This window comes from Protopterus annectens, chromosome 9.part0, assembly GCF_019279795.1.
Source record: "Protopterus annectens isolate FY-2018-M chromosome 9.part0, PAN1.0, whole genome shotgun sequence".
Taxonomy (NCBI): Eukaryota; Metazoa; Chordata; order Ceratodontiformes; family Protopteridae; genus Protopterus; species Protopterus annectens.
This window is the reverse complement of record NC_056743.1, coordinates 772,134,266-772,154,625: the sequence shown is the minus strand read 5'-3', so window position 1 is coordinate 772,154,625 and position 20,360 is coordinate 772,134,266. Positions and strand designations below refer to the sequence as shown.

Below are 20,360 nucleotides of genomic sequence, written 5' to 3'. Positions count from 1 at the left end.
CTTCAGCCGGATCCACCTGTTCAGCCGTAGCTTCTAAAGGTCCGGCGTCCGAAACGGACGAATCATCCTGCCTAGGCTTTAAAGATTTGTCTTTGCGCTTCTTAGTAGAAGCAGGCGTCGGAACATCCGATGGCATATTATAATTACACCTCTTGCCAAAGACTAACCTAGCGCAATCTAATCTCCATTTTATAGTGCGCTTATTAAACCTAGCACAAAACCGACACCCGACTACGTCGTGCTCCGGCCCCAAACAAGGAATACAAAGCGAGTGGTAATCCCTATGCGGTATCTGTTTCCCACAAGAAATACAATTATTCACTTTTTCTGACATCCGGTAAGTAACTGAGGCAAGAAAAAACAAAAATATTCCCCAACGGGGTACTAAGCCCAACTTGGTATCGGTCTGAAACTCCGAAAACGAAAAATTTCAGAACGCCGAACGGCACTTGCAACGCTGCTTCTGCATCGGACCATGCGGCAAAAAAGACTGAGGATATGACGTCGGTCATGCGCCTTTATACCCTGACGCTCTGATGTCAGATCTAGGCACCCATGACCAACGTCAGCCTAATACTTTGGTATTCGGGCCGACCGAGGACAGCGGACTACCCATAAGTAAGGACTGCAGCAATGTGAGATGAAGAACATCTAGGAGGAGCCAGGATGCTCTGCAAGACTGCAGTGGCAAAGCCTGCTCTAGTTTTGGAGTATAATGGTAGGTGGTAGTGCTTGGAGAAGGTATGCACAGAACTCCAAGTGGCTGCTTCCAAAATATCTTTGGTAGGTACCCCTCTGAGGAAAGCTGCAGAGGTAGCTGTGGCCCTTGTGGAGTGAGATCTGATGCCTGCAGGTACAGTTTTACCATGGAAAGAGTAACAAAAGCGTATGCAGTGGGCTATCCATTTTAAGATTGTCTGTTTGGAAATTGGCTTCCCTTGAGCTCCTGTAGCATAGGACACAAAGAGTTGTTCTGATTTTCTGAAAAGCTTTGTTCTGTCCAAATAATAACGCAGCTGTCTGTGGATGTCCAAGGAATGTAGTAGACTCTCCCCTTTGTTTTGAGGATTAGGGTAAAAAGTAGGTAAGTGGATAGCCTGATTCAAAGCTACCCTGGATACCACCTTTGGCATAAAGGACGGATTGGTTCGTAAGGAAACTCTGTCCTGATGGAAAATGATGAAAGGCTGCACAGCCATGAGGGCTTGTAGTTCCGATACCCTGCGAGCTGAGGTGATAGCCAGAAGGAAGGCTGTTTTCCAGGACAAATACTGCAAATCTGTTGAGGCAGCTGGCCCAAAAGGAGGCAAGGTCAGCTTTTCTAGAATGAAATTGAGGTCCCAAGCAGGTATTGGTTGTTTTCTTGGGGGTTTTATATTCTTAGCCCCTCTGAGGAACTGTCTTAAGAGGGGGTGAGAGAATAAAGGAGGATCAGTGTTGTATTCTGCAGAAATGGCTGAGGCATGGATTTTGATGGAGGAGAATGAAAGTCCACTGCTTAGCAGGCTCAGCTAGATACTGTAATATTTGAGATAAATTCAGTATTCCAGGATTCTGGCCCTTTTTCTCATTCCAGGCACAAAACCGTTTCCATTTTGCGGAGTAAGCTTTTCTAGTAGAAGGCCTTCTGGCCTCCAAAATGACATCTTGCACCTCCTTGGAAAGTAGGGTCTGTTGTGAAGTTAGGGAATCTTCCATGCGGCCAGATTGAGTGTCTTCAGCTGACTGTGAATAGTTTTGAAGCTGTGCTGAGTCAGAAGAAGCATTAGAGGTAGGGTCCATGGTGGGGAATGCGTCAGGCTCCTCAGGAGTGGGTACCAGTGCTGTCTTGGCCAGTCTGGAGCAATGAGAATCATCTTTGGTCTGTCTGCTCTGGTTTTTAATAGAACTTTGGGCAGCAGAGGAAGAGGTGGAAAGGCATAAACTGTCATTGTTGTCCAACTGAAAGAGAGAGCGTCCACTCTCCAGGCCTGTGGATGAAAAGTCCTTGAGCAGAATTTTGTCAATTGATGATTTTTGTGGGAGGCAAAGAAATCTATGTCTGGCCTTCCCCATGCTTGAATTATCTCTGAAAAAACTTGAGGATGCAACTTCCATTCATGTGGATCTGTTATATTTCTGCTTAGGTTGTCTGCCAGCGTGTTTTCCTTGCCTGGCAAGTACTGTGCTTGAAGTTCGATTTGTAATTCCAGAGCCATGTTCCAAAGTGACATGGCCAGCCTGCATAGGGGGTATGAATGGGTTCCTCCCTGTTTGTTGATGTACCACATTACTGTTGTGTTGTCTGTCCTTATCAATAGTTGACCTGGATGCAGAAGGTCTTTGAAAGCTATAATAGCATTTATTACTGCTAGCATTTCCTTTTGATTGATGTGTAGGTGCTTTTCTTTTTGGGACCATTTGCCCTGAATGAATGAATCTGTCATGTGCGCCCCCCAGGCATAGTCCGAGGCGTCTGTTGTGATGACTTGATTTGCTTGAGGCTTGCAGAATGGGAGACCTGTGTTTCTTTGGCATGCCTGAGCCCACCACAGAAATTCCTTTTGAAGACATGGAATCAGTGGTATTATTGTTTCCAAACTGTGGCTATGTTGAGACCATAGGTTTTTCAGGTACCATTGAAGTTTCCTCATATGCAGCTTTGCACATGGGATTAGTAGGATGCAAGATGCCATGAATCCCAGAGCCTGCAGGATTTTCCTTGCAGTCAGCCTGGTGAAATTTGCTAGTTTTCTGAAATATTGAGTTAGTTGCCCCTGTTTCTCTGGCGTGAGGTAGGCCATCTGGGTGTTTGTGTCCAAGTTGTCACCCAGGAAAATTATTGTTTGAGGGGGTATTAGCCTTGATTTCTTTTTGTTGACTGTGTATCCCAGTGAATTCAACAGCATTATTACAAAAGCCAGATGTTTCAGAAGTATGTGCTTGCTGTCCCCTTAGATCAGGCAGTCGTCCAAATATGGGTATATTTGTATCCCTTGAAGTCTGCAGTAGGCAATTACTGATGCCAGGGATTTCGTGAATACTCTGGGCACAGTAGATAAGCCAAAGGGCAATGCAGAGAATTGATAATGGGTTGAACCTGCAAGAAATCTGAGGTATCTTCTGCAATCTTGTCTGATTGGGACATGCAGGTATGCCTCCTTGAGGTCCAATGTTACCAGCCAAGACTCCTTGCCCAGCATGGGAAGAAGCTGCTGTAATGTGAGCATCTTGAATTTTGGCACGAGTAAAAATGTGTTTAGGATGGATAGGTCCAAAATAGGTCTCCAATCTTTTCCCTTCCTTGGTACCAGGAATAGTCTGGAATAAAAACCTCGACCTTGTTCTTGTGTAGGTACCTCTTGAATAGCTTTCATGTCCATGAGATCTGAAATTTGTCTTTGTGCCTCAGCCCTTTGATTGTGTGGCAGGTTTGGCATGCCTCTCATTTTTGGAAGGGTGTGAAAATGGAATCTGTAGCCTCTGTTTATAATGTCCAGGATCCATTTGTCTTTTGTGACAATATGCCAATTTTTCGAAAATAATGCCAGTTTTCCGCCTAAAGGTGCTGCCATTTGAGCCTTGCTTGGCATGCAAAGAGGAAAGTCATTGGGTTTGCTTTCTGAATGGCTGTGAACTATCCTCACCACCTCTTTGTGTAGGAGCTTGCCATTGTCTGCCTCTAAACGATCCTTGAGATTGCCCTCTGCCCCTCGGGCACCTGTATCTACCTCTTTGGGGTCTGTCCGTGGCTGGAAAGGACCAATTTTTGGAAAGCCAATTTCTACTGAAACGTGGGGGTTGTACCTGTAGGAAATCTTTCACTGTTTGCATTGATTTAGCCTTTTCCTCCATTTTCTTTAATACCTCCTCAGCTTTAACACCAAATAATACATCTTTTTGTAGAGGGGCATCTAGTAATTTAGCTTTGACATGATCTGGTAAGGTTTGCTCCTTGAGCCAGGCATGTCTACGTACAACTGATCCTGTAACAGCAGCTCTACATGAGGCCTCTAGAGCATCAAAACCACATTGCAAGGTATGTTTACCCACTTGTTCTGCACTATGCATCAAATCCTGCAACTCCTTCAAGTCTGGTTGCTCAGGTTGTGACATTTTGCTTCTCAACTGTAATAACAGAAACTGTTGGTACTTTAACATATGGAACTGGCAGTTTAATGCCCTCATGGTTAAGGTGGCCGAGGTGTATACCTTTTTTCCCCACCTTTCCAAAGCTCTGGAATCTCTCTCTGAAGGTAATTGATTTTTAGCAGTGGAGGCCTTAAATCCCTTGGGGCCCTGTGAGATAGTTTCTGGGTCAGCCGCATGGCTTTTGTATAAGAATTGGTGTGAGTCAGGAACCCGGTAGTACCTGTCAGGCTTGACTGGGGCTGGAGGTAGAGAGTCTGAGTTAAGGCAGGCCTCCGAATACACATCATCTAGAATGACTAAGACAGGAGGTATAGCCAGAGGCCTGTGCTGAGGGAGCAAGAGAAAATCCCTAAGCCTTTTCTTGGAGTCTGAGTACTCTTGGTCTTCCCAGTGGAAGTGTTCCCTAGAGGTATGCAAGGTTTCCCCAAAAGAGTAATCCTCAGGGGGGGGAGACAGAGGGAATGGACTCCTCTGCATCAGAATCTTCAAAAGGGGAGTATGAATGTTCCTGTTCATCAGAGGGCTCTGAAATAATGGAGGCCTGGTCCGAGGAAGGGGATTCTTCCTCCACTCTGGGCCTTTTGTCCGGGGGGGGGGGTTGAGAACCCCTGATAAGAGTAATCAAATCCTCAGCCATTTTGAGCATCTGCTTTTTAGGCATGGGGCCTGGAGAAGGGCCCTGTGGAGCTTGTCTCTTAGAATGCATGGCTGCTTTAGACTTAGTGAAAGCCTTGATGGAAAAAGAAGAGGAAGGCCTGAAGACACCTTGAGAGGTGGCAGACCTGTCTAAACTCTGAGTTTCACCACCTAGAGTGGCTTCGGTATCGGTAGTCGGGTTGTGGGCCGAGGAACCTGCGACCTCGGGTACAGTAGACACCGCCAATGAAGTGTCGTCGGTAGTCAGGGGCTGTGTAGGTGCCTCACCGAGAACCGGACCACCTGTAGTCGGCTTTGGCGTGGTGTCGGTAGAAGTCGCAGACCTCGTATGTCGGTCCTTATCTTTGCATCTTTTACTCAAAACTGGAGTCTGAGTATCCGACGACATAATGTAATTACATTTTTTGCCAAAATAATGTTGGGCGAACTCCGCCCGACGCTTAATGGTGCGTCTGTTGAATGTTGCACAAAAACGACAGGCCAAGACGTCGTGGTCTGGGCATAAGCAAGGAATGCAGAGGGAATGAAAATCCTTATGCGGTATTTGCTTCCCACATGAAATACAATTATTAACTTTGTCCGACATCGGTCTGAGGCAAGAAAAGTTTCCCCAACGGGGTACTTAGCTTTCAAGAAGACTTCAGTTGCAAAATTTTTGTAATCTCGGGAGCTGGCCGACCGGCACTTGCGAAATGCTTCTGCTTCGGGCACATTGCGGCAAGAAAGACTGAAGAAAACATCATCGGCTGGTTCATTTATACCCCTGTCGCACTGACGTCAGGGAAGAAGCGACGACAACCGACGTCGGACCTAGACTTTGGAATTTGGCCGACCGAGGACCCGCCTGATGGCAGGAGAACCCATCTGTTATGACTGCAGCTATATGCAAGATGAACATCTAATTCATGTGGGGGTATGTATTTTACAACTACAGCCTTTGTTTTATCTTCATTAGTTTTATATCATGAAAAGACATGAAACTCTCAAAATGTTCCCAAACAACAAGATGTCTTTTTCAGTTTTATCAGGTACAAATAATGCTGTCTCCAAATAAAACCAACTTTTCTTGATTATCATACCAATTATATCTTTAAAATTTGGCTTTCCTTATTTTCTTTGGCAGTGGCTCTATATATCATGCAAACAGCAAGATGGAATGAGGACACCTCTGCCTGGTTTGTCTGTTAAGACAACCTAACAAAAAGGAACCATCTTACTTTCATTTTTGCTTCTGATCCCTCATATGTAACCTCCTAATTAACCTTATTATTTTACAGAGAATGCAAATGCTTCCATTGCCCTACTCATAAAATCAGAGCTTACCCTGTCAAATGCATTCTCTGGATCAAGACCCACAGACAACAGCGGTATTTTCTTACATTCTGCTTCCTTCTGGATCATCTTATGTTAATGTTGTGAAATGTTTGCTTCCCTACCACAAAACCATACTGATCCATATCTATCAATGTGAACACCTTTGCCATTCCTTTAGCTATTATGGACATAAACACTTATCATAGTTTAAAAATGAAATGGTCCTATATGAAGCTGGGTTAGATGGGTCATTACCGTCTTTAAGGTACTATAGCCACCACTGCTTTCTTCCAAGACATCGGTGGATCACCCCCTCTCCTCTTAAAATACTAAGAAGCAGAACCTTCCAGATCTTTATCACTTTCTTCCCTCCTAGCTTCCAAATTTCCACAGTAATACTAGATACTCTTGGAGACATTCCTGCAGATTGAACATACATCATTGTTTTTACCTCATCTCCTCCTATCTTAAATATTAAGTCTCATCTACCTTTAACCTTGGTACAGTTAAGTCTTCTATACACGTTTCCATTTGCACTCTTTCTTGACTTCCACATTTCTCTGCTTTATACATATTTTCATAACATTTCTAAAATATCTCTAATACCTCTACAAGATCTCTGGTTATTTTCTTGTTACAGATTCCTTAAGTTTGGCAACAACCCTTTCTACATAGCTGTTGTGCTAGGAATTATTGTACTTTGGAGTTATCAAAAAACAGTTGCTTAACAGCAATCTTTCTAAACTCATGCATATTTCCCAGATACTCCCTTAATTTATCTTTAGCACTCTGCAGTTGTACATTTTTTTGTTCTGTGAAATTCCCCTTATTCTGCAATACTTTAACCTTTGTCAGCCCCTCTAAAAAAAATTGTTACTTCTTAACAGGGTTGCCAGACGCCCCTATTTGAGCGGGATTGTCCTGGGATCAGCAGCCCGATCCAGAGTCCCGCACTGCCGGTTTAAATCCCGGCGAAACAGCCTCGGTTTTTTTTTTTTATTGGCCTGTATACCGGCATACGGGCCAATCAAACACGGAGCTACTTGTATTTAATGTGGAACTGCCTGATGTTCCGCATTAAACACAAGTAAGCTCAGTGTTTAAAGACAGACTTTTTTTTTTTGGTCTCACTTAGCGTGAAAGACCTTTTTTTTTTTTTGTCCCTATCTGGCCAGTCGGAAATCTGGCAACCCTGCTTCTTAACCACATCTGTTTTACTTTTATTTCTGCCTTAACTTTAAACTTCACTTTCACTTTATTCCACTCATGAGAAATAACTTCTGAAGAAATTTATATCTTCCCTAATAACTCTCAAATAATTTTTACTACCCATCCCTTAAATTCCTCTCATTTTAACAGATGGGTGAGAAAGTGCCTGTGTCTCATTTTTACTTTATCCCGCATTCTTATTTTAGTCATTACTGGTGCACAATCTGAAATAGTTATTGGATGTGAATAAATGCACATGTTCCTGTGAAATGCAAGTTCTGCCTAGTCTAGCCCATTTACCGTACCCTGGGGGATAATATGTAAATTCTCTCAGAGATCCCTACTACTGAATTCACATATTCCATACCAAACATTTTCACTTTTTTTTTTCAAAAATTTACCCCTCTGTTGTATCCTCCCCTTCTAGGTCCCCCAGACACATCCTCACTGCTGTAAATCAAGTTCCTGTCCCCACCTGTAAAGTAATATTCCTCACTGAAAGCTGAATATTTCTTCCAAAATTTTCTTAAACTTAATAGCAGTTTTAGGTGGAATATAAATACATTCCAGTGTAATCTCTTTAGTGTCCCAAATCTACCAATGTATCTTATTTTTCCTCTTCTATCAGTACTGGTGCTCATATATCCGTAAGTAAAAGGACTTCCCTTTTCCCTTGACCCTGAAATTCTGCTGAACATCCATCCTTTTTGTTAACACCTGTGAGGCCATTAACTTCTAAAATAATATGGCTAGTATAACCATTATAAGTTATTATACACATCGATTACTTTATATATATACATATATATATATATATATAAATATTTTTTTAAATGTCTATTTCCAGTGTTTTGTGTTACATGCACCCACTAATGTTAGGCAGGTTGATCCTTTAATGGTTTGTTATCTCTATCTGAACATATGTTACACTTTACAAGACTTTTTGCTTTAATGAAAACCCTCAAAAAAAAAAAAAATCAAGTACACCCCAGACAACCCCATAACCTTTTAACACAAAACTATATACATATTCAAATAATAAAGTTAAACCCTCCTGATAGGAGCAATTCTCCAAAATTGATAGCTACACCCGCTGTACCCACAGGCATTGTCTAACTTAAAAGTAAGGTTATCCATGCTAAAGCAGCACATGTTACAGATCGAGCTTCTATTTATACTAATTACTGTCTGTTCTGATCTTACATTTAATCCTTCCCAGATGAGAAAAACAACTTGCATCCTTTCAGAAAACATTAACTTTTAGCCTTAAAAAAGAGCACTGGCTACCTTTAAATAAAATGACAGTATACCCTGTTCTAGTAAATGCATTAAGGTATTTATCTACCAGGAAAAATGTTTTTTTATTCACTTCCAATAATTTCAAACTATTTTTTTACTAAGCTGCTTGCCCTTGTGCCTTTTAATTTTATTTCTTCCGGCAAACAATGTACAGTGCTCTCGAGATTTACTGCCTGCTCCTGTAATCACCTTGTGCCTGCCTGATGTCTGCCTCATCCCAGGTTTCACACACTTAAGCATTAAGGAATGCGTCCTCCCCTGCTCCTTTTGCAATTCCACTTCTATTAGACAGTAAACTAAAAGAAAAGCCTCAAGATGAGCAGACAGCAATGATACCTGAAAAAGTTAATCAATGGCAGTGATGGTAGTTAAACATCAATAGAAGCCCTGAGGCAGAAGAGGAAATCTCATAATAGTTCAGCTACAGTACTTGAAGAGCAAACAGGCCTAGAAGACTTAGGTCTGGTCTTTCATCTAGCAACAACCATGAAGTCTTTTTCTTAAAATGACTGCAAGGAAAAAGTATGCAGAGTTCAAAAGGTGAAGAATCACTTGGAACTGCAGCCATAATGGCATCATTAATTCAAGCATAGGGAATACCAACTTGGCTGGGAAGGGGGTGAGGTGTCTCCTGTAGATAGTAAGATTTTTATACCAAGTGCACAGCACCAGAAAAATGATTTAACACCAGATGAAAGACTACTTCAGTAGTCCTCGAAGTAATATTACAACTAAACAGTAAACACAATTAAAACAATTGCTACATGCTATGGCTACAGTGGTTGTACACATACATGCACAGTGTCTGAGCATTACTTTTCATAAAAGTTTTACAACTGCACATTTGTGATGGGTACATGACTCAAGGGGATGCAGTCTGGCAGCTAAATGCACAGAATTAAGGCTATGAGCTCTAACAGGCTTTATCTAATAGTCCATAGTTTAATTATCACAGTCTCCACATGCCAAATGTGTGCGACTCTGAGCAATTTATTAAAGTAATCAGTGCTACTGACTTGCCCCTGAAGAGAAGTACCTGAGCCCCGTGGGTTTTCCCGGCTTAAAAATAAAACACTCACTACCTGAAACTATAAATTGGGGAAAATACAAGACAAGTCTGACAAAGACTATCAAGTCAATTACCAGTCAAGAAAGATGTGCATAACAAAGGCACCTCTAGGAGAAAGATATGAAGCTCTGACTACCCCCAAACCTCACAAGTCAACTAACAATCCATACAGTGGAGCAGCTGGTCAGGTAATGTGGAAATGAGTGTCGGAGGCAAACTTGCCATGATAACGGGGTGCGATGGCCTACTCTACTGCAAAACTGATATTCATGGGACAAGCAGTTACAGCAGACAGTGTATAGATGGGATTTGCAGTCTGTTCCACAACCAGCATTACGTACTGCAAGCAGACTTAGGTAAATATGTGTGGGAGGACAATTTTCAATGAACATGTACGGTGGTCCCTGCTCTTGCAGGGCTCATGTCAAAGCTTCTGTATGGTGGGAACCTGGAGAATGCAAAAAATACCCGAGACTGTCTGGATAATATTTCTTCTACCAGCTGTGTCTAACCTCCATCTCCAATAGCCAAAAGAGTGAAGCACACTGGAAAGCGAGGCCCATTCCCACACATGGCAGTGTAAGGTACTATGGTTAGTTTGACACGAGGCACAAATGAAGGGATTAACAAATAAGGGGGCTGATGGTTGGCAGTCACAAGGGAGAAAAAAAGTAACTTTGTAGAACACAAAAAAGGTGGCTATAAACACTACAAGCACCTAATTATGCTTTCACATCTGAACGTAAAAAATTAAAGCAACTGCAATGAAATACATCACCCCTGCTTCTTGTGAATACATCACTTTTTACACTAAACACTTATGTCAGGGGTGGCTGAAATTCCCAAAAAGCATTCTGAATTATAACTGCATTTCTTTCTCTACCATTATTAGAAAATATGTCATTTTAGTTTGGTGTCATCATTGCTAGATGATTTAAAAAGCTTCACTATAATATAGACCAGTAATAATATAGACCAGTAACTAATTACCTTTTCAAGGTCTGGAACCTCAAGGAAATACTCAGGGTAAGAGTAAGACACACCGACATTGTTCACTGAAATAAGAAAAGAAGCAAAAATTTAAAAAAGTAAATCATTGTAAGGAAGGTCTCTAAACCCACTGCATCTAACTCACTCAACAGCTTTTTTCAAAAGATAAGGCAAACTTGACTTTAGTTATTTTCTTTAATTTGCATTTTCAAACAGAACAAGCTCATTACATGTACAAATAAAAGTACATCAAATACATAAAGTAAAAAAAAAGCAATTGAACAGCTTGAGGGAAAGGGAACAGTTTCAACAGATTTCTTTCACTCACCCATTATTGGAATGTACTCACCTCAAAGTCACAAGAATACACAGAACATTATTACCATTTTTTTAACGTGTCTGCATAAAAGTGGGACATGCTATTACTTCATGAATTTATGATTTTAACACTGCACTGCCTGATCATTGCTCCCTTTCGTTCACTCGCTGAATCAGAACAATAGAAAACTGTACTAGAACATAGAGAGATTGTAGGGAAATCCTTCAACACCTTACAACAGTGACACCCATTGCAGAAGAATGGAAATTATAGAAAAGCATAAGTTTAGCAGTTTGGCAGATCAGAGTGCCCTAATGTTCCTTTCACTTTTAAACCAACGTCACAAAGAATGAAAGCCCATGATTCACTGCCTATAACAATGTTGGTTACACCTGTATCCTTTGTGGAAGGGTTCAGCATCAACACCAAAAATCATATCCTGACAGTCACAAGATATGGGGTATTAAGACTTTGTTCATTAATGAAAGACAATAATGGCTTTTCAATAACTTGCCTAAAGATAATATTTTTTGCTGTTGTTTTATTGGGGGGATAAAAGATGTCATGTTAAGTTCTTCCCTTTGTTATCCTGCTCTTTATAACAATATTCAACATGCATCTTTACATACATACATACATACTCTTGATATCAAAATGTACAAACATACCACATTCAAGACTAATTATTATGGCTACAGAAAGTGAAAACCCCAACTTATCTCTGTAATCTGTCTGGTTACTGCTCAAGTAATCTTATAACATCCATTAATTATGGCTCTGTTGCATATGAGAAGTCTGTTAAAGCTACACTGATCTGAAAAGGATGTACCTTAACAACCCACATTCAGCTTAAAAAATTCCTACAATAGCTTCTCCCCTACCAGAAAAAAAAAAAAAAAAAAAGTTCTCACTAGCTACATAAAATGAACCAGGACTTGCACACTGCTATTCCTTGTTGTCCTCACCCGCCTTCTAAAAATTTAACAGGCCTTACCTTTACTAGCCTTCAATTCATCCTATAATACCAAATGTTGCAAGCATGTCTGTAAACAAAATGCTGCTGAATTTCCTTACCTTAAAATCCTCACCAGTTACTCATTCTATAAAATGCACAAACTCTGCCTAAGAACGAACAAAACTGTTTCTGGTTCCTTTTATTTTTAAACTTGAAATATCAGCAAAATATCCACCACTGGCAAATGTTTTACCCACTAATGCCACAAGCAGCATCAACACACTAAGAAAAGCCAGAGTATTCAAGAGCCCGAAGACATTAATTGCTACGTCACCCAATGGGTTGCTAACCGGCTTACTGATAGGACCCATACAGTAAAAGTAGCCGACTCCAAATCCAGCTCCAGACAAGTGACAAGTGGAGTACCTCAGGGTTCAGTCCTGGGACCGCTCTTGTTTGGCATCTACTTCCCTGAAGTACAGGCCAACAATAAGGGACTCTGGCTAGCAAAGTTCGCAGATGACTGCAAACTGGGAGCCATTACTGAATCCCCAAATGATGTGGATACTCCACAAAAGGGCCTTACAGAAACATATGCTTGGTGCCAGAGCCATGGGCTCAAGCTCAATGCCAAGAAATGTATAGTTATCCCCTTTGGGAAAAAACATGTACCCGTGAATTACCATATAGGTGGCAGTACACTAAACACCGAAAGTGTGATAAGAGACTTAGGGACACAGGTGGACAGTGGTCTCACCTTCAATAACCACATCTCCACAACAGTCAGTAAATCCTTCTATGCGGCACACCTCATCACGAAGGGCTTTTCATCCAGGAAAAAAGGAAGTCATTGTCCCACTGTACTCATCCCTCATTAGACCAGTTATAGAATACAATGCCCCGTTTGGTATATACCTCTCAAGACATCTGCAACAACTGGAAAGGCAGCAGAAATACCTCACTAAAAGAATCACAGGCCTAAAGCAGATGCCCTACGCTGTCTTAAAAAACTCCAGCTATACTCTGTCGCATATCGTCTACTCAGAGGCAATCTCTGCTTACCATACAAGGCCATGTCAAACCCAGAGCTGTTGGACATACTCCACTTAAAGAAATCCCAATCCCTCAGAGCCACACCCGCCAGGGATCTAAACCTTGTCATCACAATAAACAAAACATGCTGGAGGGATAGGTTTCTGACCCAGAGACTCCCCAGACTCTGGAAAAGATTGCCCATACATGTCAAGCAGAGTGCTTCTTTGGCCCTCTTCAAAAGGAACCTTGACGATTGGATGGGAGAAAGGAAATTCACCCCGGGGATCATGTCAGTCGCCCTGCTAGACAGGGGTCCAGGGAAGTAAATAGTGTGGGAAGAAATAGCCAGGGAATTGTTATGGCTAGGCTTGTATAGGCCCCAGGGCTGATAGCCTAGTACCAACCTTTGAATATCAACTTTTCCATAAAGGAATCCCTGCACTTTCTCTTGTTCTAGAAGATGGTTGGTCAGCAGGTTGCAGAAAACAATGCAATATTCAGCGACTGGATGTATCATGTAAGGTATACAGAGGGATAATCTCATCCTTAGCTTGAATGGACGCGCTCTTTGAAGTCATATGTTTCACCAACCAGAAAGCTGTACTAACTGCTAGTGCTAAATCAAGGTTAAAAAAATTAAACAGCATCATCAGAAAAAACAAGACCTCTAGCTTCAATATTTATCTTCAGTGACTAACCTTTATCAATCCTTCAATCCTTCAAAAACAGCACTGCATTTATTTTCACTAAAGGCAATTGTTAGTTTTGTCTTCACCAGTGCTGGAGCTAAATTAGACCTTCATGCAGTTTTCCTAGTATCAGGCCAGGAAGCAATTAGGTATCAACTTGCCTGGTCATCCACTGATGCCTACTCACATTCACTTCACAGAAAATTCCAAACAAAACAGGGCCCTAAAAGATCCTACAGAATACCACTGGTCATTTTGGTAGTAGTGGAGAAGAGTCTACCAAATCTCACTCACTGAGTCCTACCTGTCAACTAGTCTTCTAGACACCTGATTATACCCGCTGATGTTAAGAGATTCATGAGTGTTGAAAGTCCCCACAACAGGATACTGTTAAAGGCCTCTGCTACGTGAATGGTCTTCAAAGGTTACCAAAGTCAGGAAATATGACCTGCCTTTGACAAATATCCCAATAAAGGAGGAGGTTACCTAGGTTAGCACAGATCATTCAGAGTAGTATGCTTTCAATCACATTATTATTTTATTTTTATTTTACATTTGTTGACCGGGATCGTCCGACTGGATACATGTCCAGTTGTAGCCAGATCCATAGTGCAGAGGGATAAAGCTCTACACTAAGGATACATGTCTATCTAAACAATGTGCAATTGTAGCCAGATCCATAGTGCAGAGGTATAAAGCTCTGCACTATGGATCTGGCTACAACTGCAAATTGTAGCCAGATCCATAGTGCAGTGGGGATAAAACTCTGACCATGACCCAGACAACCTGAGTTTGGTTAGAGGCTGGGCCTTTGTAGGACCTGGAAGGGGAAGGGAAAGGAAACTTCTCCCAGGAGGGAATGAGAAAGGGTTGAGCAGGTAGTGGAGGCAGGCTACTTATCCTAGCCCTGATGAAAACAGAGCCTGGGAAGTGAATACAGGGTTTGGCAGACTAGGATGTGTCTTCCCATGCATCCTAGGCACTGGCTTGCTCTAGAAACCATGCCCCACTGGTCTTCTACAAATGCTACACCAGAACATAGGGAGATGGGGCCGAATGCAGACTCATTCCAAGATACCTCCCAAGCAGCTATGGTGGCTTTGACTGACCCACCATTCTTTTCTCTCTCACTTAACCTTCCTCACTGGTCTCCAACAAGCCAAAACAGTATGGGAAGGTTGGCAAACCTGAGTTTGGCAGAAGTGGACAAGTGGGAAGACACTGATGTTGGAATATTCAGATTGCAAATGGGATCTCATCTCACCTCCACATACAAACCAGCAAGGAAAACAACAGTCTCATTTTCAGATCATCTACAGTATCTTCCTTATGCATCAGCACAGTCAGTTCAGGGATGTGGTCACATGCAGTTTATTTAGGAGAACACAATGTTTGAATACTATGTTGCTTAAGTGAAAGAATAGGCAACAACCTGGTATATAATCAGCCCACATGAAATTAGTCTTCTTTATTTTTGTTTAGAGGACCTGTAATCATCCATGTTAGCTGTGATGAGGTTAGCTCCTAAAATGTGGCAGGGTTATAACTACCCACAAGGTCTGTAGGAAGTATCAAATGTTCCTGCCAAGATGTTGAAGGTATCAAATAAGTCAGCATTTTCTGTCAGGTAGTTACATTCCTACTGCCCACCCTGAGTTTCCTAATGTGATCCTAGTAAAATCTTTCTGCAAATTCTTTAATGATCCTGGATAATTATTCAAGCTAATGCATACAAAACAAAAGTATGCACTTACCATAAAAACAGAACTTTATTGTGCCTCTTTTTCCATATTGTATGTTGAGTTATCCACTGGGAAAATATGTTCCCAATTAATTCTTTCTTCCCAACACACATTCAGCATTGGTAGTCTACCTGAGGAAAAATTCTTTGGAGTCTGCTTGCGGTCTAAAAATACCTACGCAAACACTTCCAAACAAAGATTCTAAATCTTCTAGATTTTGTTGCATATTTGGGAGCCATACATATATCCCCCCATTGTTTCTTTGTGAATTGCTTATCTAATCGCTGTCTCTTCCCGATCCTTTACAACCTCCTCTGATTCCTATAGTTATCATGCAAAAGTTTACATGTCCTACTAATTATCCCTTTTTTAACAGCAGTTTCTGTACTAGATTCTATTAAAAACTCTACCACTGGTGGTTTTTCACTTGGGACACCCCTATTTCTTTCTCTTTGTTCATACTCTGATATCTATTCTTGATAGGGAAGGTAATCTCAAGCCCGTAGTCTAAATTAATTCTTGTCCTCTTCCCATTCTACTACCTTTTCCTCTCTCATTACTTGCTCCCAATACCTTGGTTCCTTTGCCAGTTTCCTCCAGGAAAATCCAGCCTCCTCTTTCCTATTCTACGTACCCCTAATTGCAGTCATCCCTATGGGCAGAATCTCCTTTCTCCATCCCTGTGTTGGCTTAGTTCTCAAAATACTTGGTGCTGATTTAAGAATATAATTTTCTATATGGTTATTGTTATTCTCCTTAAGGATCTGCATCCAAAATCCTAGTCTCTCATGCTTGCCCTATTTCATCATTATCCCTTTCCTCTGAGTTATAGCTTTCTGCTTGTGCTATGTACAGCAACCTTAACTGTGTAGCTCTGAAATACTCCATTCAAAGCAGGCAATCCCAAATCACCTTGTTCTACTGGAAGGATCGACTTATCCCACTTTACTCTTGCCCTCTTCTACTCCCAGATAAAATCCTTCAACTCTTTATTAATTGCTATCCACGTCTCCTCTGGTTGATAAAAATGTGCCTGACCTGTGTATAAAACTAAAGACACTAAAATGTTTTTCACTGTTTCTATCTTGCTATCCACATTCATAAAGCAGAGCTTCCAGTTTTTCAGTTGTATTATCCTTAGTTTAGTCTCTTCCCACATATCCTTAACTGCCATAAGATAGTCCTTTTTTAATCCATACTCCTAAGTACTTCATTTTATCATGACCCATAAAGTACAGTTGTGTAAAATCTTACCGCAACAGTAGATGTTCTCTTCACTGTTGCAGTATTCATTACATTAGGGATCCCCTGCCAAGGGTGGCCTGATGTCCAGCCAGTATACCAAAGTCTTAGGTTGCCTTAAGGTATGCCATACATCAAACGTATGCTCCTTGTGTAATGTAGGGCATAAAGGTGATGTCCAGACGTACCACCCTCAGATATGACAGCTCCAGTAGGAATGCCAGTCCAAGAAAATGAAAGGTCATCAGTAATCCAGAAGAGAAATGGACCAGTGGGTAGAGGGAGGGAGTGAATACTGCAACAGTGAAGAGAACGACATCTACTGTTATGCTAAGACTTTTCATAACTGTACTATGTCCTTTCATTTCACTGTTGCAGTATTCACTACTTTAGGGAGAGTGTTAAATATCAGAAAGAAACTTGCAAGGAGGAAGGGCCAGCAGAGCCCTCTAGGAAGCCATGAAGGATGGCCATAGCAAACTAGCTCTAGTTCTGGAAATTCCATCCAACTTGAAGTGCTTAGTAAACATGTACACAGAAGTCCAGGTAGCTGCCTCAGGAATAGAGTTAGTATCCAAACCCTTGAGAAAAGCCCCAGAAGAAGCAACAGCCCTAGTAGAATGAGCTTTAACAGAATAAGGAAGGTTCTTACCGTGAAAGGAACAACAAAGAAATTGCTTTTGGAGAACCAAGAATAATTAGTTTGCTTGAATACAGCGAATCCCACAGACCTGGGATGAAAGGAAGTAAAAAGCTGATCAGATTTCCTAATAGTCTTATCCAAATAAAATCTGAGTTGTTTATGCGTATTCAATGTGTGCAACATCATCTCACTGGCAGATTGCAGGGAAAAAGGTGGGCAAATGAATACACTGATTAAGGGACAACTCATTCACCACCTTGCACGTATAAGGAGGATTAGTAAAGCAAGGACACCCTGTCCTTATGAAACACCAAAAAAGAAGGACAAACCATAAGGGCTTGAAGCTCAGACACCCATCTAGCAGAAGGGCTAACAAAACAACAGTCTTCTAAAAGCAATGTTGCAAGAAATAAAGCTGCAGGTTGAAAAGATGCCAGAGTCAATTTTTCCAAAACAAATTAAAATTCCAAGTAGGGGGAACAGACTTCCTTGGGGGTCTAAGATGAGGGACACCTTTAAGGAATAATATGGCCTCAAATCTAGAAGCTAAAGGAGGAGATAAAGGCAGACAAGCAGAGAATTGATAAATGGGCCTTAAGAGAAAAATAAGTCAACCCAGCATTTAGCAACTCACACGGATGAGAGAGCCACAGGAACATCCAAGGAAAGTGGATCCAGGTTCCGAGAACGACACCAAACAGAAAACCTCTTCTGTTTGGATAAACAGGATTTTCTACTACTGTGTTTCCTGGCCTCCTGCAGGACCCTAAACACTTCCTCAGAAAAAAAGGTGCCTGTGTGGAATCAAAATCCTATCACTCAGTGTCAGCTGAAAAGTGGACAGATGGAGATGGATGAGAGATCCCTTGGCCTGTGTTAGTAGGTCTACCCTGTGAGGTAACTTGCGATGATTGCCCTCGGCTAAATGCAGAATAGGGAAACAATACTATCTTGCAAAAAAGGGAGGCACCAACAAGACTTTGGGACCATCCTGTTGAACTTTGAAAAGGACTTTTGGAATGAGGGAAGGGGGAAGGAAAGCGTACAGAAACATCCCCTTCCAAAAAAAATCAATCCAAGAAAATAGTGCCCAATTGGCATAACCACCACCATAAGCTCCACATATTACAAAGTCTTAGGTTCATAGGTAGGTAATAGGCTATTGGCCCTAGGGCCTATATAAGCCTAGCCAAAAAGGTACCCTGGCTTTTGCCACCCAAGAAAATTATTTTCCTGTGCCCATCGAGCAGAGCCACAGAAGTGATCCCCGGGGTGAATTTTCTATCTCCCATCCAATCATCAAGATTTTTCTAGAAGAGTGCTAATGAGGAGCTTTGTTTGACATAGGTAGTTTGTTCCAGAGTATGGGAAGTCTCTGGGACAGGAATCTATCCTCCCAGCACGTTCTGTTTGTTGTAGTAACAAGGTTTAGGTGCCTAAAGTGTGTAGCTCAGAGGGATTGGGATTTCTTTAAGTGTAGCATGTCCAGCAGCTCTGAGTTTGACATAGCAGGGCAGAGATCGCCTCTGAGTAGGCGATATGCGACGGAATAAAGGTGGAGTTTTTTGACACTGTCTGTGTAGGGCATCTGTTTGAGGCCAGTAATCCTCTTTGTAAGGTATTTCTGTGGCCTTTCCAGTTGTTGTAGATGTCTTGTGAGGTACATACCAAAAGGGGCGTTGTACTCTATTAATGGGTCTAATGAGTGACGAGTAGAGGAGAACAATGACCTTTTTTCCTGGAGAAGAAACATTTTGTGATGAGGTGTGCCACTTAGAAGGGCTTCCTGATTACTGTGGTGATGTGATTATCAAGGTCTCATCACACTTTTGGTGTTAAGTAGACTACCACCTATGTGGTAGCTCATGGGTACAGAGTTTTTACCAAAGGGGATGACCATGCACTTTTTGGCATTGAGCTTGAGGCCATGGCTTTGACAGCAGGCATCTGTCTCCATGAGGCTCTTTTGTAGGATGCCCACGTCATTAGGAGTTTCGATTATGGCTCCTAGTTTGCAGTCATCCGGGAACTTCATTAGCTAAAGACCTGCTGTGTTAGCCTGTACTTTAGAAAAGTAGCCTGTACTTCAGAAAAGTATCCAAGTAATATTCCCTGCTGAAAACAGATTTTTACCAGGATTTTCTTAAGCTCCACTGTAGCAGTTTTAGGTGGAATATAAATATATGCCAGTGTAATCCTTCTCCCTTGCCAGTAGCCCCAAAGTACTACAAATCTTCCATTATTATATTTTTTCCTCTATCACTATTGAAGCTACTCATGCAATTAATATAACTACTCCCCTTTTTAACTGTCACACATATTCCACTGAATAACCATTGTGAAATCCTTTCATCAAATTCAGATACTCGGTTCTTTCCAAATGTGCCTCCTGTAGCATTGCTATTTGTACTCTGTATTTTTAATATAGTTCACTACTCTATTTTTTGTATATATCTGGGAGACCATTCACATTTAAAGATAATATGGAACGTGTAATTATGATAAGCAGTTATTATTCCCACCTGTTAGGTATAACAGCTGTTGTGTTACATGCATACATTGTTTGTCAGATTTATTATTTATACAGTTATTTCTTGACATATCCATTTGAACCTATATCACATCTTACAAAACTTTTTGTTTTAAAGAAACCTCAAGCAATAAAACAAACATCTCCAGAATACCCGCAATACCTATTAACTTCATACTAGCAAACAAAACTATGTACATCTTCAATTAATAAAGTTTAACTCTCCTAATAGGAATGACTGTCCCAGATTGACACACTCACAGGCTTAAATTAACCTACAATGAAGGTTATCCATGCTAAGATGCATGGTACAGCCTGTGCTTCTACTTCCACTAAGTACCGTTGTTTTCTGTCTTATCTTTACTCTTCTACCAAATAAAAGGAGGAAAAAAAGCCAAACAGTCAACAATAAACAAAATGAAGCACTCTGATAGCCATTTCCGCCCTGAACACAGGTTTATTTACAATACACAGCAAAGTTCAGTAGAACAGATGCACATAATTAATATTACATATATTTTCTTATAAGCAATATT

The 20,360-nt window shown here is 41.3% G+C and overlaps 1 protein-coding gene across 1 annotated transcript in view; it reads right to left on the bottom strand.

Annotated features, from left to right (window-relative positions):
- Positions 1-20,360, bottom strand: part of HSD17B12 (hydroxysteroid 17-beta dehydrogenase 12) — a gene marked incomplete in the record, with an annotated part of 1,530,252 nt that overhangs the window by 985,069 nt on the left and 524,823 nt on the right. The window contains 1 exon segment of the mRNA XM_044083399.1: positions 10,670-10,734. Coding sequence (XP_043939334.1) covers positions 10,670-10,734 — 65 coding nt within the window.